Below are 25,196 nucleotides of genomic sequence, written 5' to 3'. Positions count from 1 at the left end.
TCAAAAATGCTATACATCCGTGTATAAGACCCTTCCCTATTTTAGTTCAAACAGCCAACAAATCACTACTCAAAAATTGACTTCAATGATCACTAATACGAAGTTGTTGCTGACTGGCCATGTAACGATTTAGAAGAGCCTTAACATGCATATTTACAAACCACGGCTGATATTGCTGATTGCCCATTGACACTTTCAAGGTCGTTTGGCCTTTCTTTGAGCCTATTAAAGACCTGTAATGGAGATACTATTTGTTAGGTAGGGTGTGTACGCATTAGCATAGTGTTGTAAATTATTTAGTGGTTAAAGTTTCATTTAAGACCTAGAAAAATCATTAAAGATGCTAAAATGATGTAACATTGAAATTTGTTTTACTGGAACGGCAGGCAAAGCTAAATTTTGTCCTTATACTTTTCTTTCTGTATCATTCCGTTGTTAACCTTCTGCGGCCCCTGCTCAATATAATAGAATAGTCCACAGTGACTGCCATATTGTTTTGCTGCATGCTGCAAGCTGATCCACGATGTATGTGTTACCATTTCATGCACAGGTTACTGTTTGTAGCTAACAGTTTTTCACCTTCGATCATGACTTCTTACCGTTGACAATCATGAATTTCAGTGCCATATCATTTGTTTTTCTCGACACAGACGTTAGATTGAAAGAAAGGTTGGTTATTTTTACGTGCAGCAAATGCATGTATTGTATATGCCAATGGCATTGCCATGAGTTAACTGCATGATGCCTATCCGGTGAATACATGATCGACTTGTATTTTGAATTGTCTACGTCTTTCAAGAATTGTTTCAGTTTTATTTCACCTCACAAATCATTTGATCAGACAGGGATTGTTTGAGCAGTTGAAATTTTAACAGCGATTAAAAAACAACTCGGCAGTTAGGTTGGGAAGTCATCGCTAGATTGCTGTGTTTTATCTTTGAAGGAACAGTTGCCATTTACACGTATTTTCGACTTTGTGTATTCTCTAGAATAAGTTGTCAGATGTTGCTCTTATAAGTAAGCTTTAGTACGTTCTGCCAAAAAATGTGTGAAAGTCTTGAGTAATGCTGAATTGACGTGAATAAATTGGCATAAATTAGCAGTGTTAGTTCAAAACGCGGGATGGCTCGATTATAAGACCCCCCTGATAATTACAACCATTTCATGTTGCTGACCCAGGGTCTTAGAATCGGAGGAATACGGTATTTGTATTTTTAAGGCAATTTTTGTCATTTTTTGTCAAAAAATCTTTAAAAATCTTCTTCTTCAAAACTACAATTCAGATATCTGTGATATTTTGTACATATGTCCTTAGGGATGATCTATTTCAGATTTGTTCAAATTGTGCAGAAATATGCAAATTTGCATTTTTGAGGCAATTTTTAGCTCACATTTGGTGTACCAATGTGAGGTTATCGTATAAGCTGAATCAGTCATTTGCATCTGATTTGCATGTCTGTATGTCTGTATATTTGTGGGTATGTGCGGATGTATGTCCGTCACACACAAAGGCTCCCATACCGCCAAAGCTACCATCTCAGTATTTGGTGTACAGGTAGATGCAGGGGTTGAGATGTGAATTTGTTCAAATGAACACATCAGTGTCAAAAATGTGCAAATGAGGTAAGAAAAAGTGAAATCCTGCAAATGTGCAGGAGGCATGGCAGTGAGAAACAGGCAAACTCCACTGATCTTGACTCATTTCCTGTCATTGTTTATGAACTGTTACATATTAACAGACCAGCTGCAACCATAGACAGTAGATGGGGGAAGACCGTTTATACTAAACTAAGAGGGGCTTGTTTCTGCTATGCATGTTGCTAAAGTTGACCTCCAGTACCTAAAGTTAGACCTTAATTACTTTTGTCATTCTTGTTTTTCTGGTTTAAATATTTCTTGTTGTTTTTCTGGTTGTACTGTGCAGAAATCATTGCCATAACATCAACGTAGAATTTTCCTCCACTGAACAGATAGAAACAACATTTATTGTTGATCATTGGTAACCCATACTGGTATATACCAATTCTGATCAAATTTGAGCGACACCGTATAATTGCGGTATTTTTGCCATTTTTGGTCAAAAAATGTATTTCTCATGACATAAGGTACTGATCTGATAGTTTTGAAATTTGGTATACAGGTTCCTACTGATGAACTAAATGATATTCGTTGAAATTATGATGAAATGTGCAATTTTGTAATTTTGGGGCTATTTTTGCCATTTTTGGTCAAAAAATGTGTATTTCAAAAACTACTAATCTGATAGCTTTGAAATTTGGTATACAGGTTCAGGGCTCGAAATTAACGGTGGTCTTGCGTCCAAAGACCACCACTTTTTCATTTTGGACCACCACATTCAAATGGACCACCACTTACGTCAGAAATTTTTGAAGACGACATACTTGGCCTGCACTACATTGCCTGAACGAGGTTCAATGCAGGACAAAAATGAACATATGCACCTGCTTGCAAGTGACATTTATCATGATATTGCAACATTTTAGACTTTAGTAGACCGCAGCACTTTATGCAACATTGTATTTCATCATCACAAAACGTCATGTCAATCAGTTCTGTACAGACAATTGCACTATATATAGATGCAAAAAATTCGAGAATCGATCGAGTCTACGTTGTTGGTAACACAATACAGTTAATGGTCATTACGTCGCATGTTATTTGGAAAGTGGTTTACGGGTGACCATTTAGACTCTGTCGGGTTGCATTCTTGAGAGGTCCCGCTGGACTTTGAACAGTATCTGCTTTTCGTTGGCCCTTTAAAAACACTAATTTCGTAGTCAGAAGGTATTTTCTTTGAACATGATCTCGTTGGGCTGCTCAACGATCATATACGGGACATGCATCACGACATGGCAAACGTTCAGCTACACCTTGAAGCCCCCAGGTTGTTGTTTTTTGTTAATAGAGCATGCGCATTACAGGAAACCCCAAAGTTCTACAGAAAAGACTGCCCAGCTCACTTCAGATACTGATTCCTACCGTGCGCACTTTGAATACATTTTACGCAAATAAAAACTCAGTTGCGTAAAACCTATCATGCCATCTTAAACAATTGTTATATTACGGACCACTACATTTTTAATTTGGACCACCAAAATACTTGTTAGGTGGTCCACATGGACCACCACATTTGAAATTTAATTTAATTTCGAGGCCTGAGGTTCCTACAGATGAACGAAATGATATTTGTTGAAATTATGATGAAATCTGCAATTTTGTAATTTTGGGTCAATTTTTGCCACTTTTGGTCAAAAAATGTGTATTTCTAAAACTACTCATCTGATAGCCCTGAAATTTGGTATACAGGTTCCTACAGATAAACTAAATGATATTTATTGAAATTATGATGAAATCTGCAATTTTGTAATTTTGGGGCAATTTTTGCCATTTTTGGTCAAAAAATGAGTTTTGCAAAAAGTACTGGTCTGATAGCTTTGAAATTTGGTATACAGGTTCCTACAGGTGAACTCAATGATAGCTATTGAAATTATGATGAAATCTGCAATTTTGTAATTTTGGGGCAATTTTTGCCATTTTTGGTCAAAAAATGTGTATTTCCAAAACTACTCATCTGATAGCTTTGAAATTTGGTATACAGGTTTCTATAGATGAACTAAATGCTATTTATTGAAATTATGATGAAATCTGCAATTTTTATTTTTTGGGCAATTGTTGCCATTTTTGGTCAGAAAATTTTTTATTCTCAAAAAAACCAGTCATCAGATAGCTTTGGTTGACATGTTCTTAGGGATGATTCGATATATTCAAAGTATGATGAAATCTTCAATTGTGTATTTTTGCAACTATTTTAGCCACTTTTTTCTGGCCACTGCATTGAGCTATCAAAGGTTTCCACCTTCTTCATCAACATGTGTCAAAAATAGTTATTCTCTACATAAACACAGCGGAGCTATGTCGGCCGCTAGGTCGCTTGTTTAAATTTTTTGATATTAATGAAAATATGCAAATTAGCGCCAAAAAAGGCATTTTTGGTAAAATAACTCCTTCTTCATAACTGCTGATCAGACAGCTTTGTTATTTGGTATACAGGCCCCTAGGGATAACCAAACTTGGATTTGTTCAAATTGTGATGAAATATGCAAATCTGTATTTTTAAGGAATTTTTTGTCATTTTTGGTCAAACTTTATTTCATCAAACCCGCTCGTCTGACAGCCTTGATATTTAGTATACAGGTTCTTAGAGATGAATGTAATATAATGTATTGAATAAATGACAAAATCTGCACTTTTGTATTTTTGGTGCAATTTTTGCCATTTTCTTTTTTTAGTCAAAAAATGTGTTTCTCAAAAACTACTTGTCTTATGCCTTTGATATTTGGTATATAGGTTCCTAGGGGTTGTTGAAATTCGATGAAATCTTCAAGTTTTTTATTTTGGGTCAATTTTTGCCATTTCGGTCAAAATACCTGTTTCTCAAAAGTTACTCATCAGATAGCTTTGATAATTGGTATACAGGTTCCTAGGCTTAATCTTAATGAAATATGTTGAAATTATGATGAAATCATCAATTTTGTATTTTTGCAGCTAATTTTACCATTTTTGGTCGGGCCATCCTGAAATGAGCTATCAAAGATATCCATCTTCTTTATCAATACATGTATCACAAAAAGTTATTCTCTACATAACACAGCAGTCTTGCTCTTTCAACTGTTGGGTCGCTTGTTAATTCAAAACTGCTGGCTTAATATTTGGTTTACAGGTCCCTAGGATGACCTTAGTGAGATAATTTCATACTGTCAGGAAATACTTAATTTTGTATCCATTTCTATAGTAGCTTCAGGAACTTTGGCCCTATGTTTTTCTGTATCTCTTTTTCAAGTTACCTTTATCATGATGATATTTAGAATCTTATAAAAATTTATCAAATTATCATTTCAGAATTTTGTTTCGTTAATCATGTAGCAGGTCTATGACTTGGGGTCTCCCCTGGCAGAATTTATGAAGCGTGGATCAACCAAACTTTATGGAAATGACATTTTTAGCTCCCATATATGCATATGTATATATGCAAATGGAGGTATTCTTACAAGGTGGCAAAATGGCATCTGTATGTATGTATGTATGTATGTATGTATGTATGTATGTATGTCCGTCCAGATCAAAATTCCTAAACGGCAACAGCTGCTGTCTGGGTATTTGGCATACAGGTGTACCTAGGGGTGGAGATGAGAATTTGTTCAATGAACGTGTCAGTGCCAAAAATATGCAAATGAGCAGGAAAAAGGAAAAATCCTGCAAATGGCTTAAACTCTGTAAGAATTGATCAGATTAGGTTGAAACTTAGTATGCAGAATTCTTTAGGTATTCTAAATTATGTGTGGACAAATTGGGGTGAAATTTGCATGTTTGTATTTTTAGGGTATTTTTTTCCGTTTTTAGTCAAAAAATATTGTTCTCTTGAATCACTTGTCTCATCACTCTGAATATTAATATTCATGTTCCTCAGGATGACCTAAGTCAAGATTGTTCAACTGGTATTGATATTATCATATTAGTAATTTTGAGGCAATTTTCCCAATTTTTGGTCAAAAATTGTTTTATCCAAAAACTACTGATCTGATAGCTTTGATATTTGGTATACAGGTATCTAAGATTTTATCTCGATATAATGTGTTATATACAAATTTGTATTTTTAAGGAATTTTTTGTCATTTTTGGTCAAAAAGTTATTTCATCAAAACCACTTGTCGGACAGCTTTGATATTTGGTATAGAGGTCTGTAGTGATGAACTGAACTTGATATATCAAAATAATGATGAAATATTTCTCGAATGGACCAATTCAAACGGAATGTGAGCACACTGTCCTTGACGGTATTTTTCAAAGTTGGTACAAGGTGATTGACTAATGTCATACATATGCATGTCAATTTGTTTTGTGATACGATCCAATATGGCCGCCAGGCAGCCATTTTATTACAATTTTTTCATGTACAGAGCCATAACTCAGACATGTTGCAACCGATTTCATTCAAAGTTGATACAAGGACATTGATCAATGTCATAGATATGCACGTGAATTTGTTTTGTGATACGATCCAATATGGCTGCCAGGCGGCCATTTTTTTACAATTTTTTCATGTACAGAGCCATAACTCAGGCATATCTCAACCGATTTTATTCAAAGTTGATACAAGGACATTGATGTATGTCATACATATGCACGTCAATTTGTTTTGTGATATGATCCAATATGGCCGCTAGGCGGCCTTTTTATTACGATTTTTACCTTCTCGTGTCTATTTATTGACGGAGAAGGTATTAGAGTTGAAAACCAGTATGGTAGAGTCAACTTCTATTTCCATCTGTCAACTTCTACTGCCGTCTGTCAAGATCCGGTGACGTCATGCCATTGTGATGGGTTATATCATAAACTGGGTGGGGTGTTCATGGTTCAGGTTCAGATGTAGGGGAACAATCTGAAAATGTCAAATACTGAGGAAAAAGTTGGTACAAGGACATTGACCTATTTCAGACATATGCTCGTCAATTTGTTTCACGTCATGTAGCAGTATCATGTCAATTATTGTGTTGTTATTATATTGTTTGTAATTAGGCTGATATGTCAAGAAATACTGCATCAAATTTCATGAAACTTTGTACAAATGTTAGGCTCACATTGCTTTAACTTTGAAAAAGACATTTATCAGTGTCATTTTTAATTAATTTGTAATTGCATATGTAATGAACTTTCGTAATTAGAGTGATATATCCACAAATACAACGTCAAAATTGATGAAATTTGATACAGATTTTGATCTCATAGTGTTGTAAATACTGCATCAAACTTTATATGGTACCGGTGATTATCTGTTACTGTTAGGATAGTATGCAAAAATGTTTTGCAACATCCTGTTGATTAATTCCTAGTTGACTCATTTAATGAACTTTAGGATGGTGGCCTACATTGGTTTTATGTTTTCATCACCATGGAACTCATTCTTGGCTATTGAGCACCATCTGTATCAAAGTATTTTTATCACAGACCTTAATAATGAAGAGGACTCTATCCTCTCTGAGGACTAGTAATCAAAGTTGTGTCATCAACGATGAATTGTTTAATTATGTAATGTTACAATAGCATGCAAGTTGTATTATCATGGCTAAGACATACTGTATTTTGGTTTCTCCTGTTTTTTAGATGCAAATGTGCTTAATTTTTTTCAGATATGTAAAACTATATCTTCTTCCCGATAAAACAAAAAATGGTAAAAGGAAAACTAAAGTGAAGAAGCATACTCTGAATCCACATTATGATGAAGTACTGAAGGTTTGTATCAATGGATTAATTATGGATCATAGCATATAGCTAGATCAAACAAAGTTGTTATAAATAGCTTATTATCCATTCAGTTGATCCTTTTTCTGAAATGTGAACAAAATTAGTGAAAAGGCACATTAAAACTCTCAATCACTTGATATCATGATTAGTGAGGCCACATATTCTAGTTTAAGACAGTGAATTTTATTATTTAGTTGTTGGTTAAAGGGAGATTAGCTGTAACTGTTGATTAATTTTTCACTACTCTGTTTCAATGTATCAACTACAGAATTTTACAATAATCCGATCATCATGACCAATGCCTGTTGTCCTGCTTACCAACACAGCCTGTATACGTGAAATGACCATTGTTATTGTTGATAAATGTATTCTAATCTGGACCTAACACAAAATTTAAACAATAACAATGCAGATTATACTCATATAGGGTATATTTATGAGCTAAATATTAGGAATTTCTCCATGGTTCAGGGATTCAAACCAGAAACTGCAGAAAATACACAGAAACAAACAAAATTAAAAAATGACCAAAGTTACAGCTAATGGATCTTTAATATATTAGCAGATTGTGACAGCAGCTGTTATTTCTAATAAAACTGTCAGTAGCTGTAACTTGGTGACATTTATCTCTAATAAAGGGTCAATAGCTCTAACCTTTGATGACTTTAGGCTCAGCTGTAAGCAACGCAGAGCTTATCAGTGATAGTCAATTGTTGTCTGTCATCAGTCCATCTCTCTGTCCGTCAACATTTGGCTTCTTTTCTGAAACAGCTTTTTTATTGCTTTGTTATTTGGCATGCACATTCCTGTGAGTGACCTTACTTAGCTTTGGTCAAAATCAAATTCTAGTGAAATTTGCCGATTGTATTTTTGAGACGATTTTTCTCATTTTTGGTAAAAAATCTTCCCTGAAATTGTTTGTCCAATGGGTCTGAAATTTGGTATGCAAGTTACTAGCAACAACATCAGTCAGGTTGGTTCAGACTGTGGTTATACGTTCATATTTGTATTTTGCCAATTTTCTATATGTTTTGGAGGAAGCTCTTCTCTGAAAGCACTTGTCCATTTACTTTGAAATTTGTTTTGCAGGTTCCTAGGGGTGTCCTTTGTCAGTTTTGTTCAAATTATAGTGGAATTTTCATTTGTATGTATATAATAATTTGTAGATCGCATTTGTTATATTTGGCAAGCGGCAGACACACCGTTTTTACCTCCCATTTGCCATACATATATGGCAATTGGGAGGTTATATAGTTGAAAAAAGTCTGTATGTGAGATGTCTGTATGTATGTATGTATGTATGTATGTATGTATGGATGTCTGTCTGTCCAACGCAAAAACTCACAAACCGCTACACGTTTTTAGCTGATTTTTGGTGTAGTAATGCCATATATGGTGTAGATGTGCCGTTGTTAAAATGATTTTAGTCTCATAGATATGCAAATGAGGTAGAAAAAACAGCAAAAATGGTCAAAAATCAATAACTCAGGAACTACTCATCTGATCATTGTCATATTTGGGTTTTAGGTACCTTAGGCCCAACTCATTTAAACATATAGATTTGATGTCAATATTTGATGCTTTCTATTTTTAATGATTTTTTTTGTTTCTTTTTTGCCATTTTAGTAAAAAATCTTTTTCTCTTAAAACAAATGGTCGGATCGCTTTAAAATTTGGCGTGCAGGTGCCTTGTGATAACTCAAAATAAATTCATCAAAATTATGGCAAAATTTGCATATTTGTATTTTTGGGCAATTTTTGCCATTTTTGGTTAAAAAAGTCTTCTTTGAAACTGTGTATGCCATTACTTTCTAATTGGGTGTGCAGGTTCCTAGGAGTGACCTGAAGATGACTCTGTGAACTCAAGCTGAAATTGCAAATTTTGTGGTACTTTTTGTCATGCTTTCAAATTTGGTACATAGGTGAAATGTAGTAGGTCATTCATTCAAAGTCAAGTACTGCCTGTGTGAATGAGCAGATTATGATTGTGCTGTTCCAGGCTAAGGTGCTATTTATAGGAATGATGCAATGTTAGATGGTAATTGATGTTTTAACTGAATTTGACTTACATCGTATGTAACTCTTGTACTGTAAAAACAATATGATTTTAAATAATTAATTAGGAAATCAACAAAGCCAAAATAATTTTAGTGTAGAATTATTAATAAGTTAAACTTTTTTGACCGTTCATAGTGAAATGCTTACCATCTTGGAGGATTAAAACATGTAAAGGCAACTTTCCTTAATCCCAATATCTGAACCGTCATATATTGTGCTCTGTTTGTCATCTAAAAGAAATTGCTCATAATAGTTTGTCATGATAGGTTGGTCAAATAAATAGAGATAGAGAAAGTTCCAACTTCAATTTACGGTTGACTTGGTAAGGATAAAATAAAATTACTTTTTGAGGAAAAAAATAGAGTGGTCAATAAAAGAGTGGTAAAGCGATAGGGTTTTTATGGTAAAGCTGGGCTGTAAGATTCCTCATGTGCTATTTATAGCAATTATGCAATCTGTGTAAACAGTGCAATGAAAGTGTTACATGATTCCTTATAATGCTTTTGATGACCTTGAACTTCTTAAGTTGCAAACATTTGTCTCTTCTGTGTGCTTTCTCTGAGTACCTACAGGCTCAACTTATTCAACAGTACTTACTTGCAATGTTAATTTGAAAGTTAAAATGTGCTTGGTTAATAGGATGAAAATACTGATAAAGATAACCATCTGAAGATTCTTTATAACCTGAAAGATATGCTGTTTTTTATGACGTAAATCTTGATAAGCAAGTCTTGTTAACTTTAATTAGAATGTAATTAACTCTTGTTTATATTATTATAAGCAGTAGTATTAAGTTGAACAAGCTGACATTGACAAGTTGGTCGGCTGTTGGAGGTTTAAAGCTGTAAAAATAAATGTAGGTTTGTATGCATGTCTATCTGTTTGTCTGTCTGTCTGTCTGTCTTTCTGTCTTTCTGTATGTATGTGTATATATTACGTATGTAGGTATGTTAGTTAGTATGTGCGGATGTATGTCCGTCCACATTAAAAACTCCTAAATCGCAGCATCTACCATCTTAGTATTTGGTGGACAGATGCACCCAGGGGTGGAGATGTGAATTTGTTGAAATAAACATGTCAAAGTCAAAAATATGCAAATGAAGGGGAAAAATGGAAAAATCCTGCAAATTGCTAAAACTCTGTAACCACTGGCCAGATTTGGTTGAAACTTGGTATGTCGGCTCTTTATAGTGACTTTAGTTACATTTTTTCAAATTGTGGTGAAATTTTGAAAGTTGTATTTTTTGGGCGATTTTCCCGTTTTTTTGTCAAAAAATCTTCTTTTCTGAAAGTGCTCATCCCATTGCCTTGAAAACTTGTATGTATGATCGTAGGGTTGGCCTTTGTTAGATTAGTTCAATTGTGGTGAAATCTTCATATTTGGATTTTTTGGGCATTTTTTCCCATTTTTTGTCAAAAAATCATTTTCTCCCAAAGTATTTGTTGGATTGCTGTAAAACATGATACACTGTAGTCTTGAATCCTCGGGTTGTTTTCTGTCAGATGTGTAAAAGTCATTATTAGATGGAGCATTTCATATTGCTGGGGTATAAGATTAATTTGGACTTGCAATGGAATTTTCTTAGTCAACCTGTAAGAATGCAATGTCATGTGTGTACTAGTACTTAGTATCTCTGTAAAATGGGAGGACAGTGTCATTGACACTATTTTTTCATACTTAATGTACCCACCTAACGTACAGCCACATCGTAGATCATTTGAAAGCTTGTTATCTCTCCTTTAAGAAAATTGACAAAATGAAGCCACTATATAGGGCCCCCTAATCCCCTAATTTGCATAATTCACACTGGTACCCAATTTGCGTAAATCTGATATAAATTCATGTTCAACTAAAATTGCATGCCCTGTCAATTTCCCCTCAGCATTGTTGGTTCACTGCTGATGGTGTTTCGTTATTGACTAACCCTGATTTGTGGACATGTAAACTACCTCAGCTTTAGTTATTTTAAGATCAACTAATTGGGTGGATGTCCAGGAAAAGGAAGTAGTCTGGTTCCCTGACCCATTTTCCCCGGTAGAGGGCGTGAGGAAAAATAGGGTCAGGTACCGGGTAGCAATCTTGAACAGAATTTTGTTCAAGATGGCGGAGGTTAGTCACCTGACAGAACATGCTACAACAAATATGGCTGCTACCATGAAAATGCCGGTCATAATTCGACTGGATCAGAATTATGTTCGAACACTGGTATCCGAACCAAAAACATTGTTTTGGCTCACCAGACTGAAAACATAAACTGAAAGGATTAATCCAGAAGTACGGGGAAATAGAGGTGATTGAAGGCTGGCTGTGATATCGCAGCAGTACTTGTGGCGTGTATCGAACGCGCTAGGGTCATTGAGGTCATCGCCGACTGTGGCGTGACCCCAATGACCCGAGCACGTTCGATGCACGCCACAAGTACTGCTGCGATATCACAGCTAATTGAAAGCAAACTTTGTTGGAACTGTGAACGACGATTGATTTTGATAGAATGGTGTCCGAATTTCGTGAAAAATGCCAGGCATCATGTCGACGTTCTAAAAGTATCAAGAGGTGTGCTAAATCACAGTGGCTAAATCATGGAGGTAAAAAGTCTTTCTTTCTACCTCCACGGCTTTGTGGTACAAACAAGAAGTTGGTGTCAAGTGAGCCTGAAAGTGTGTTACTTTCATCCAATCACAGCTTGTTTTATTTTAACCCAATAGCGTCCATGTTTACATTTGCCGGTACCTGACCCTATATTTCCCAACGCCCTCTACCGGGGAAAATGGGTCAGGGAACCAGACTAGAAAAGGAAGCACTCCTTTGTCCTGCAGGAGCACTTAAAGCCCGGCTGTAAATGGTTTTGGTGGGCTTTTTTTGGCATGGCTCTGCACAATGAGTCTGTTTGTAATGGTTGTGATCGTTCACATTATCTGTGTGTTTCTGTTTGCTCTCAAATTACGCTCAGACCAATATAGGTATGTACAGCCTTTGTTTACCAGTTTGCTTCAGTTATGCCATATTGCAATACTTGAAAGGAAAAAGAGAGAAAGAAAAAATATCAACTTCATCAAACAGGAGCTTGCTAAAGTGGGTTAACTGAAGTTTGAGGCTGTGTCAACGTTCTTGTGAATGATTCAACTAGACCAACCGCCATATGTACATACGGAATTGACACCTTACATAGCATAGTGGAAGTAATCATCAAAAAAGTTATAAACTTACATAAAAGTTACAAATAACGTGAAATTGGCAATTTCTTATTGTTGACTAAACTGTATTCAGCTGAACTTGGAAGGAGGAACACGGTCAGGAAAATGGTAGGAAATAGCTGAACAATAAAACATCATGGCTGATCTCTAAAATCAGAAAATAAAGGAAGTGTACTACATCACGTACAGGTTGAGACTTCCTTGAATTTTGTGTACCACGATATCTGTAACACTCATTTAGGTTGGCTACTCTATTGCTTGACGGATGACCTCGACAACTCATCAAGAGTCATGTTTATCTTTGGAGCAGTTTTAGAACGAAACATTTGTTATCATATACCTACATTCACGTGCCTGTGTAAAGCTATGGGAGAATGCGCCCTCAGATCTGTGCATTTTTTTTACGTATCACGCTCTTGCCCGGTGCCCAAATATGGGCAATCCCGTGCATTTCTGAACTATCTCGATTCTGGTTACTTCGCACGTTGCTATCCGCAAACATTCCATTCGTACATAAAGCCAGCGTGAGATCAGGAAAACGTCTGCTTGCTCAGATCGTAGTTGCACGTGGCGACAGTGGAGCCGTGCCGGTGACATCGTCTTTCTAAAGTCTAGTGAAATCCTGTGTATACTTGGTGCGTGCCTGTTCAGTGTAAATTACAAGAAACTGACATCACACTTTTCAGCCTTGATCTCTGTTGGTCACGTAATAGTACGGATGTTGCTTTGCGCGTTCTAGAATTTTGCAGGTAAAAAAATGACATCATTATGTATGTCAATCCACGACGGGAAGCGGCCATCGTATTTATGAAAAACTGACACAAATGGAGATGAATTTTTGGTATCACAGGCATTTTTATCTCCTAAATAATGTTGAATATTATGTAAACTACATATTTATCGTTCCATAAGGTATATGATAAAACCTTTACAGCCCTGATATGGCTTTTGTGGCCCTTGGTCATACGGCGTGCAGGCCCTCACACACTCCGGCCCTTCTGCTGTACGACCTCGGGCCGCAAAAGCCACATCAGGGCAGTAAAGATTATTAATCCATGACATGAAAGTTAAATTTTAATGGACAGTCAAGTTTTATCTTAGCTGACATTGTACTCAGTTGAATGGTAGTTTCATGAGGCACACATCATAATTGTTGTAAACCTTAAGTTAAACCATTAAAAAAAAACACATTTACACAATTGATATTAGATGACATATTGTCTGAGTTCTTGCTGATGTAACCTTTTCATCAGTAATTTTTACTTTGAACAGTTTATCATTAAAAAATAAATAGCATTGCTATTTTATTAGATTTGGATTTAGCAGTTGGAGAAAATGTAAACTGACATGTCTTAACTGGTAAATAGCTTTACATGTATATCTTTTATTTACAGTATGTGATCAGTGAGAGTGAACTACAAACAAGAACACTCTGGATATCTGCTTGGCACAATGATGCATTTGGACATAATGATTTTCTTGGTGAAATTCAGCTTCCTCTTGATGATATCAATTTTGAAGAATTTCATGCCACTTGGAGGCCGTTGTCACCAAGAGTAAGTGAATTCAGTTGAAAAGTAGAAACAGCACTCTTGTTCTCAGAAGGAAGTCTTGGCAAAATACATGTATTTTTAGGAAACAAACTATTATGCTGTGCTAATCTCTGCTTGTACTCGGGTTTGTATGTCAGTGTATTTCGCGTATGTATTTATGCATCCATCCATCCTTCCATACCATTTCTCAAATGTTCCTCATTAAAAAGATTGCAACTTTCCTTTCTCAATTCATTTCAGTCATTCATTCACATTTACATGATTTTTTAAATGATTTCACTTGGCAGAATTGTCACAAAGACGTTGATAGCATGCTCACCTTCGTGTAGCTGTAACAGCAGTTAATGTATTTCAAACCTTGAAGACAGTTCAAAGAAGTTTTGCAGACTGGAATGATTCTTTCCCTCTGAAAAACTTTGCTAAGCAAAGCCTGCATGCTAATGATGAGAAAGTGTTATTTGGTGTCTTTTATGATTGTCAAAAGTATCCTAAACCTAAGTGGACAAGATTGTAATAATTACGTCATTGATCAGTATTTTTTTTAAAGTAAAATTTACTCATTTTGCATATGCTAGTTTAATTGGCTTTATTAACTTCTAGAATCTTTCAATTATTGATGTTTATTTTCTAGGCTGCTGGTGCGGAAAGTACTCTGTCTTACAAGGGTGATTTATCACTTGCATTAAGGTTTGTGTATCCAGAAATCCCAACAAGTGGATCACCTCCAAATAACATTCCTAGACAAACTATAGGAAGGAAAAAGAAACCTAAAGGTAGTGGAGATGGTATGCAAGGTGTATTACATGTCCATTTCAAAGGAGCCAAGAATCTGATTGCTGTGAGAATTAATGGTTATTCAGATCCATTTGCCAAGTGGTAAGTTCTCTAAGATGTTCCTTCTCTTTTGAGTCTCCCCTTCAGATTATACTAAAAGGATGAAAATTTTTTGTTGGCAATAGAAATTGAGGTCATGTCTGAAAGTGGAACAGCACTCAAGGAATATTTTGTTAGTTCATCTCTTGAGACTAGATGGCATGTGTGTGTCCATGTGAAAAATTATCAACATTCATTGTTCAACTCATATATACAAGTCCAATGATATACTTCTTGCCTATGTTGACCCACAAATTGAGGGAGGGGAGAAAATTTGGAAAAGGACTGTCATATCAGAATAAAGAATGTGTTTCGCCATGTATTTTTTTGCTTTTCTCACTTATGTCCAGACTAAAATCCTACTGCTATACCATACAATACCGTACCAAAACAGAATACTAATAACTTTATTGTATAAGTTTCACATAAAATTTAAATCAATGTCTATTATTGCATTGCCATTGAACAGTAGGGACCAGACAAGACCCGGGGGTATGTAGGTGTGTGTTGCCAACTGTTAGCATGGGCTTCTGGTTCAACGTGTTCAATGGGGTTGCAAACTGATGTCAGCTGGTCATAACTACCAGTACAAAGGCTACCCCATCAGGATGTTAAATATGATGCTGCTCCAATCAGGATAGTGAAATATTTCTAGAACTTCACATTTTTTTGTTTAAAATTGTTGTCAGTTACACAGCCAAAAGCAATAGCTTTGCTGGATTCAATAAAAGGGGCGTCAGTTCAGTGCACCTTGCTATTTACCAAACTTTGTTTCTATCTTTGCAATTATGTGTCAGAAATCACTGTGTTTGTGCTAATAAGTTCCACCTTTATATTTATTGATGCATACCACAAAACCATTGTCCCTGGTTGGTGATAAATACATACATGTGTGTCTTCAGATATCACTTTTGCGATTCAATAGGTGAAGCATAACTGTACTATAAACTCATTCTCCACCATTAAGCCCCATCCTCATCACAATTAATGAACAAAACTGTTCTCTTCGAGGACTTGTAGTCAAAGTACACATTAAAAAATGGGGACTATGTCATCAATGATGACTTGTTTAAGGGTGGGGATTTGGCCAAGTGGTTTTAACTGTGATGTCTTGGCTAGATGACTTGGTGTCAAAGGTTATGAGTTCAAATCAGATCAAAAATCTACTGTATTTTCTACCCTGGGTTGATAGCTGTGCTGGTGGACAAAATTGTCTCTCAGACTGTCTTCTGCATAGTGAAGCGATGTATTCATTGCTCTGTGTAATGGGGAATATGTCAGTGTTAGTGCTTCATGAACTCCACAGCATTTGGAGCCATAGAAATCAGAAAAATTGTAACGACTTATAATTATATCAGTTATTGAACCACCCTTTTTAGCTCTAGTTTGGTATACCAATGTGAGCTTATCATATAAGCTGAAGTTGATGGCATCTGTTTGTATGTGTGTATGTATGTATGTATGTATGTATGTAAGTATGTGCAGTATGTCCGTCAACATCAAAAACGTGCAAACCGCTGCACATTTCAGCTTGGTATTTGGTGTGTGGATGCATTCTGGGCTATGGGATTTTGTTCAAATGAAGTCTGCATTGCCAAAATTATGCAAATGAGCTTACAAAGTGTGAAAATGGTCAAGAACTAATAACTCAAGAACCGCTGTTTTGATTGCTTTGAAAATTTGTGTGCAAGTACCTTACATGAACCTTAAACAGTTTTACAAATATTGTGAAGATATCCTTAATTTTGTATTTTTGCTGAATTTTTTGGTGATCGTTCTCATTTTCAGTAAAAATTATTCTTCTCTGAAACCGCCAGCCCAACCGCTCTCAAATTTGGGTTGGATGTTTGCGAGGGTGTTACTCTTCTAATTTGTTGAAATTATGACAAAATTGGGAAAATTACTATTTTGGAGCAATTTTGTCATTTTTGGTCAAAACATCTTCAACAGTATTTTCTTTTTAAAGCCCCTGGACAGACAGCTTTTATATTTTGTACACAGACGTACAGAGATGACAATAGCTAGATATGTGGAAATTGTCCTGAAATATACAAATTTGTATTTTTAAGACAATATTGTCCTTTTTGGTCAAGAAAACTTGTTCTCAAAATACTTGTTTGATAGCTTTGTAGTTTGGTATAAAGTCCAGAGGGATGTCATTTGGATAAATTTTCTGCTCAAAGTGTTGGGAAACCCCCAAATTTTTATATTTTAGGTAATATTCTCAGTTTGTGACCTTAAATGACCTACACCAACCCCGGATATGTTGTGAGACAGTTTCGAAGGCTGTGAACATAATTTTATCATATTTGGTATCAATTTGTAGGAAAATTTGATCCAGAAAACAAAGCTGAGATGAATGTTTTCATTGCTGACCAATTTTTGCAACTTTTCTATGTAAGACACACAAGAACTGATGAGAAATTTGGATCCAGGATAATTCCAGATATTGTAATCACCGCCCATAGTGGAAGGCATTTCACTATCTGTAACTAACTTACCGTAAAATTCCCAATTGAGGCCGCACCTCTAATTGAAGCCGCACCCTGACTTTGAAACATTGTCTTGGCTCATTGTTTGCCCATTTTGGGTTTTTGAATTGTACCATAATAGAAGCCGCACCCCGTCTCTGAGCCCATCATGAAACAATGCATGCTGAAATTCACACCAGCTGGCTTGCGGTGCGTCATTTGACTTGTGCTAATGATTGACAGAAAAAATACACAATAAAAAGTTCCTTTTTAACACTACTACCATTGTGCATTTTGTCATTGATAGTAACAAAAGTACAAACAATGCCCCATGTATTGGTACGTTTGTGTGTATGTTTGAACACGGCCGATGTTTTTGTCAGTGCGGTAAACATCGCCATAGTCAATACCTGATGCAACAATTTTGAAGCAATGGTGTTTGTGTACAAGTTAAAATCGTTGAAAGATTGAGATACCATGTTTCAAATATGTAGTTTTCATTCAATACCCACGTACCCATACATGCCTGACGTATAACAACACCACCTGCATCATATTGACATCCATGTAATGAACTGCCTATACTGTACTGTGACTGCTGAATGACCATGGTGGGTGCGTATAAGCTTGTACACGTTCCGTTTTTGATCATGAGAAAATAAAATTTGACCGCAAAACAGTTCACAAAAACATGCCAGTAAAGTTACCAAAGGTCATTCACTTGCCTTTATTGCACTATCCGAGTATGAGCCACCGGTTCGGCAACACAAGACGGCTGTAAATCAAGGGGACCCATCTGCCATGGACGCTTAATTTATGCTAATTTTATGCACGATTTTTTTCAACACCATTTGATCTTCTATCGCTTTCAAAATCGACTTACCACGTCCAAAGAAATTGATTGTACAATCTCTGAATACAGAAGTGACATTTTTGTGAAATTTCAGCGTCCAAAAACCCCTAAACTTGAAACAAAGACGTCATGCATGCTGCTGGTCAACATGGCCTACCTTAGTGAGACTATTCTATTTAGGGTACAGGGGTTAGCAGGGTCAGAGAATCAAGAAAGTACTGGAAAAACGTGTCATTTTCCTTACAATGCTGTCAAGGGAACTCCAGTTTCCCAATGTTTTAACATCTTTTAATAGTTTCCTTATTATCTAAAACGAATTTTACCAAGTTTAATGACCAAATACACTCTCCTAACGTTTCTATATTGGAGTTACACTAGGGTAGGGGGTTTTTATGCAGGTAATTTATTCACGCAGAATTCATTGGTACTAATTTGCATAACAATAGCGATTGCCCCTGCAATGCTTGGTGAGCATTGAGAAAAATATCGAAACACAGGAAATGTATGTAATTGAAGCCGCACCGGGACTTCAGTGCCTGATCCCAGGGGTCCCTCAAAAATGTTTCTAATACAAGCCGCGGCTTCAATTGGGAATTTTACGGTAAGTGCTGTTTACATTAGAATGATAACACTCATGGCATTAATTAAAAAATCCCCAAGGTTGTAAATACACTTCCCCCTCATCTGGCATTATGTAATACCGAGGGATGGAACATTGATATTCAGAAGAGGGTAGGGTCTAGAAGATTGATGAGGTAGCATTACTTTTTTACCCGATCCCTACTACATTTTTTTGCCCACTCCCGCCTTTTCTTTTTATCAAGCCTTCTCTGTCTATGTTTTGTTGTTCACATTTGCTTACTATGTAGGATCTGCTTGTCCCATTGCTATAGAAGTTGATATGCATGTTCTTAAAGATGACCTCCAGTACCTAAGTTGGAGAGCTTATTTGCTTTTGTCATTCTTGTTTTTCCTGGTTTAAGGTTCCAAGACAAGAAATTGACCTTTTTAATCTAACAATTCTCTACTGGTTGATAAGCTCAGAACCCCCATAAATTATATATTTTCAGAAAGCATAGATATAGAGCAACATCTTGGTTACCATAGTGTCACAATTGTTTACAAAACTATCACATGACAGGTAATTTGCATAACCTTTCAAAAATCGGTTTTCCCTGTTTTGTTTAAATGCTTTGAGATACATGTATGTGGCCGAAATTTGTATGACCGGAAGCTGTTCCAGGGATCATCTAAATTGTGTCTCAGAATTTTATTTTAAGTTTCTTAAACAATTTTTACGCCAGAAAAACTTTCAGAGGGTTGAATTTAACCCTAGTTGATTTCTTTAAAATTGTGCTCAAATAAAAACTAAGCAAGATATAACAAATCTGAAACACTTTTTGGAAGAGCGTTGTAACAGCTTGCATTCCAGCAAGTTTTAGTCAGATATTTTGAAGTATTAAGACAAAACATAGGGAAAACCGATTTTTGAAAGGTTATGCAAATTACCTGTCACGTGACAGTTATGTAAACAATGGTGACACTGTGGTTACCAAAATGTTACCCTATATCTAGGCTTTTAGAAAATGCATAATTTACGGGGGTTGTGAGCTTATTAACCACCAGAGAATTGTTAGATTACATGTAAACAATAACAGGGCATTGTACCAGTGTTGTCCTTAGAAGCCGGGTGCCGGGTAAATAACCTGGCTGTTTTGCATTTTTTCCCGGCTACTTATTAAAGAGGTAAATTTCTTGTCTTGGAACCTTAAATATTTCTTGAATGGACCAATTCAAACCGAATGTGAGCACATAGTGTCCTTGATGGTATTTTTGAAGGTTGGGAATTTGGCCCAGTGGTTTTGACTGTGATTTGTACCCAAGGTAAATGGGTGCCATACCATACATTGTGAGTTCAAATCTGATCAAAAATCTACTGTATTTCATGTCTACAGCCACTATTCAGATGTGCAATTGACTGATGTCATTCAAACTTGGCACATGGACAAGACACTATGAATTACACATGCATATCAAGTAATGTTGCAGTTTGATACAACATGGCTGCCACATGGCCATTTCATATTTTTATGCATCACCATTCATTTCATATCTTGTGTTAATAAATGGACAAAATGTTCAGATTCACTCCATCCGTTCACGCAGATATCTCAGAAATGCCTATAGCAATTTCATTCAAACTTGGTACAAGGATTACTCCTCATGTCATACATATGTGCACGTCAATTTGTAATGTGGTGTAATCCAATATGGCCATGTGATGGTCATTTTATTGAAAAAGCAGGGACTGTCATAGACAATGATTTTTGTCAAAAGAGCTCTTTTTCTAGAGTGGCTGCACTAAATTTGATGAAACTTTGTAAAGATGTTCTTCACACACAGCTCTGATAGCACACAATGAGATATGTCATTATTGCACAATTAATTTCTAATTTGCATATTTGGTGAATTTTTGTAATTAGTTCCAGAGACCAGCTCTGGAACTGTTAGTTTTTGCTCACTTTCCTTCTTTCTTTCTTTCTCTATTTCCGGTATTACTATCATAGAACATGTTATACACAAATTTTACCTTCATTACCCAGAATGCATTGCGACACACTTATGACATCATCGCTCAGCTCAGAACGGGTTTCACGGGCATTTCTTGTTTGTTTATTTATTTATTTTTTAGCTCCTCAGTTTTATATACTGAGGAGCTGTTAGAATTGAAAACCAGTATGGAGGCGTCAACTTTTACTTCCTTCTGTCAACTTTTACTTCCTTCTGTCAAGATTTGGCCAATTAACTTCTGTCTGTGTGTCCATGTGTCATGTGATAAACTGGTGGGGGCCAATTACAGTGAAATTTGATCAAGCTGCAGAACTTCATTAACCAAGGTGTTGTTTTAATAGATGTGTATCTGCGATTTTTACGACATTAACACAGCAGGGCTTGATGTGGTCTTGTTTACATCTTTAATCAGCTACATGCTCTCAGTTACACAACACACCAGGGCCACTCCATGCATGTCAAACAGAGAAACATAAACAAATCACCACACTTTGCAATGTCATGTATCTTTCATTTTTATTTGTGATGAACAAGTGAGCGTGAAAGTTCAGGTAGCTTTGGGAATTGACCGGTTAGACCAGCATCATATAAACTTACATGTTCAAAATACATTTGTAAATGTATTTGTGGAGTTCCTGATTGGACTCAATGGTGCACTGCAAGAACCTTTTCAACATAGCGATTCTAATAAAACGTAAAAAAAAGACAGTTTGTTACAAGGCATCCTTTTCACTGAAACACTTGCAAACATGATTATGATGTGCTCTATTACTTGTAGCTCATTTCATTTATACCATTTAGACAAATTTTTCACTATTATTTCTATGTTTAGCTTTAAGGTATTTTTAAAGTTGTAACAGGTCTAGTACTTTCTGTTTCGTTCTGTTTTTGAGGTATACTGTGATGAGAATGTTCCCTCACAGTATTTCTTGACTCGATTCATTTGTAAGAACTAGGATTGCAATGATTAGACCGTTGTTAGCAACAGAAAACTTATCATTGTGTCCAATTGTCAGGAATTCCAAAAATTGTTTAATATGTAGATTCACTGAGACTGGACAAGTGAAAATTTCACAACCTTCCTGAACTTTCAAGCTCATTTGTTCATCACGAATAAAAAATAAAGATACATGACATTGCAAAGTGTGGTGATTTGTTTATGTGTCTCTGTCTGGCGGACAGTGGAGTGGCCCTGGTGTGATGTGTAACTGAGAGGTGTAGCTGATTAAAGATATAAACAAGACCACATCAAGCCCAGCTGTTAATGTCGTAAAAATCGCTGATACACAATACCTTGGCTAATTAAGTTTTGCAGCTTGATCGGATTTCACTCTAATTGGTACATGGAGATAACTATGGGAGCAAAGTTTTTCAACAAAATGTCACATGACCAGCCACTTCCTGTGTTAATTATGCACATACCTAATTCTGGGCTTAATAATAGAACTATAGTTCTGATTTAGGTATGTAGGGAAAACTATGGGATACAATTTTTTGACAAAATATCACGTGACCTTGATGACCTGTGACCCCAAATATACACATATGTCCATAACTCAGTAACCACAAGGGCCACACCCTTCATATTTTGTATGATGGGAAACCTTATGATGCCACAACCTGTACCTCATTAATTATGCACATATCTAATTCTGGGCAAGCCAATAGAGCTGGAGGTCTGATTTTTGGTCTATACATGTAGGGATAACTATGGGATACAATTTTTTTGACAAAATGTCACGTGACCTCGATTACCTTTGACCTCAAATATACATATTTCTCCATAACTCAGTAATCACAAGGGCTACACCCTTCATATGTGGTATCATGGGACACCTAATGATGACGCATCCTTTACCTCATTAATTATGCACGTTTCTAATTTTGGGCAAGTCAATAGAGCTGGAAGTCTGATTTTCGGTATATAGGGACAACTATGAGATACAATTTTTTTGAAAAAATATTATGTGACCTCGATGACCTTTGAACCCAAATATACATATATGGCCATAACTCAATAACCACAAGTGCTACACCCTTCACATTTGGTATGATGGGAGACCGTATGGTGCCATATCCTGTACCTTATTAATTATGCACATATCTAATTCTGGGCAAACCAATAGAGCCAGAGGTCTGATCTTTGGTATATAGGGATAACTATGGGATACAATTTTTTTGACAAAATGTCACGTGACTTTGATGACCTTTGAGCTCGATTTCACAAATACTACTGTAGCCTATCATCTTTTTTGCATATTTATTTCTCTATTGCACCTGTGCAGACAGAAAGATGGTAAATATTTTGCAGAATTACTTAATCGTCTCAGAGTTGGCCAGTATACCGTACACAAGAAGATATAAACCTACTTCAGCAAAAGGCTGATGAATTTTCTGGTCAAGCAGATCAATGTGAAAATGTAATTCACTTGTATACTACAAATTTAAATTTTGATAAACATAATGAAGCAATTTTCACTAGAGTGCTGACAGAGAAATTAAGGTGGCTCACCTGCATTCCAATGCAGTAAATGGTGCTTACTCACTTTACTAGTCGCCTAATAATAAACCGCCACATACTCCATCAGGATAGATTGGTGTTAATTGGTGAAATTGAGGTGGCTCACCTGCATTCCAATGCAGTAAATGGCGCTTACTCACTTTATTAGTCGCCCAATAATAAACTGCCACATACTCCATCAGGATAGATTGGTGTTAATGAGCCAAATCATGCCCTATATACAATTAAATGTATCTAACACAAATCTTGTGTATCCCGTATCCCAACCCCATGCCTCCAAGTCAATTACTGCTTACCAACAACCAACTACTTAAACTGGCCTCACAATTGAGGAGCTTCAGTGTCCTTGACTATTTTTGATTTTTGCATTGCACAACTATCATATTGCGTTCAGCTATTAATAATTCCAGCTTTCTTTCGCTTTGTTTTTTGTTGCTTTTTGATTTTTATTTTTCTCTAAATACTCACCGTACGTGGCGCTACACTGCTACGTCATACGCCTTCCATATGGTTTAGACTCACGCTGGTTTTCGCCCGAGTGCTCATGGTTTGAATGAGATTAACAATGGCAGCGGATACGAACGCTTCCCTCGCATAGAGAGAGAAAAGTACGCTTTGCATAAGTTTACAAGCACGGCTGGGCACATCGTGTACCTAGGCGAGGTGGGTGTGCTCGAAAATGAAGATCAATGCAAGTTTTGGATTCAAAATCGGCTGTTTTCGGCGGAGAAACTGCCCGCCGTATTTCTGAGGAGCCACCAGCGGTTTTTTCTATATCAGTCTGCAGGGTTGTGGTGGGAGGCCGTTTAACGCCGGTAACACACAGCCCTGCCATGCAGAGCTAGGCATAGCATAGTGAACTGTCTGTCAGTCACCACACTGGCATGCGTCAGCTTTACGTAAAAGCAACTCAACTTTCCAAGATCAAATGGTCAGTATCTTGTGAAAACAATGACGTAGCAATGAAAATTGTTTTAGTCAGTGGTAAAAACTCTTAACAGATGAAGCGTTAATTGCTTTTAATCAAATGAAAATGCATGTGGCCTCGGTTTTCAAGTTCAACGGCCTAGGTCCGATGTCTCCTCTCGTCTGATATACATTTCCGTGCATTGCCGCCCCTGTATGTATCTGTTGCGTTTTTACCGTACATGTAGGCATTTGTAATCCTTGTACTGTACGGTAATTCCCTGGACTGCCTTGCTTTTACTTGTGTTATGGTGTTTACTGCTATCAGCCCTAACTATAGGTACGTGCTTGCATATTAAAATCCAAAGCACTCTTTCATTCTGCACCAATCTTCGTCAAACATTCTCTTTTCTTCCGCTGCTCTGGTCTCTGGATCTTCGCTTTTGCTTGCAAATGCTTTCTAGTTATTTGATGAAACTTGTTACAGATCTTTAGGGCATAGTCTCTCATAAGTTTACAAAGAAACTTTGCAGTGTCATGCTAATTAAGTGCTAATTTGCATATTCAATGAACTTTCTTAATTAGTGGGCTATCTCCAGAACCACTGCATGAAATTTGATGAAACATGGTACAGATGTTGATCACTCAGTACTGAATTACTGTATGAAGGAATTAAGCTTTATCATATCAATTAATTGCTTATTTGCATATTTGATGGATTTTTGTAATTAGTGTAATATGTCTAGAAATGTTGCATCAAATTTGATGAAACGTGGCATTACGGGAAAGCTCCATTAACTTAGGAATACCCTACTTCCCTACTTAATTATCAGAGGATCAATTTCACAGACCTGCCTTTCATACAATGGCAC

The 25,196-nt window shown here is 36.3% G+C and overlaps 1 protein-coding gene across 7 annotated transcripts in view; it reads left to right on the top strand.

The window, feature by feature from the left end:
• Positions 1–25,196, top strand: part of LOC139141698 (synaptotagmin-like protein 4) — a 152,750-nt gene that overhangs the window by 100,155 nt on the left and 27,399 nt on the right. For all 7 annotated transcript variants that reach the window (XM_070711294.1, XM_070711292.1, XM_070711293.1 and 4 more), the window contains 3 exons: positions 7,209–7,311; positions 13,971–14,132; positions 14,761–15,005. In XM_070711294.1, the coding sequence (XP_070567395.1) occupies positions 7,209–7,311; positions 13,971–14,132; positions 14,761–15,005 (510 nt within the window). The remainder of the gene's footprint in view (positions 1–7,208; positions 7,312–13,970; positions 14,133–14,760; positions 15,006–25,196) is intronic.

The sequence above is a fragment of the Ptychodera flava genome, chromosome 10 (genome assembly GCF_041260155.1).
Source record: "Ptychodera flava strain L36383 chromosome 10, AS_Pfla_20210202, whole genome shotgun sequence".
In the NCBI taxonomy this organism is placed as follows: domain Eukaryota; kingdom Metazoa; phylum Hemichordata; class Enteropneusta; family Ptychoderidae; genus Ptychodera; species Ptychodera flava.
Note: the sequence above shows the minus strand (reverse complement) of the source record. Positions and strands in the feature narration are given on the sequence as shown.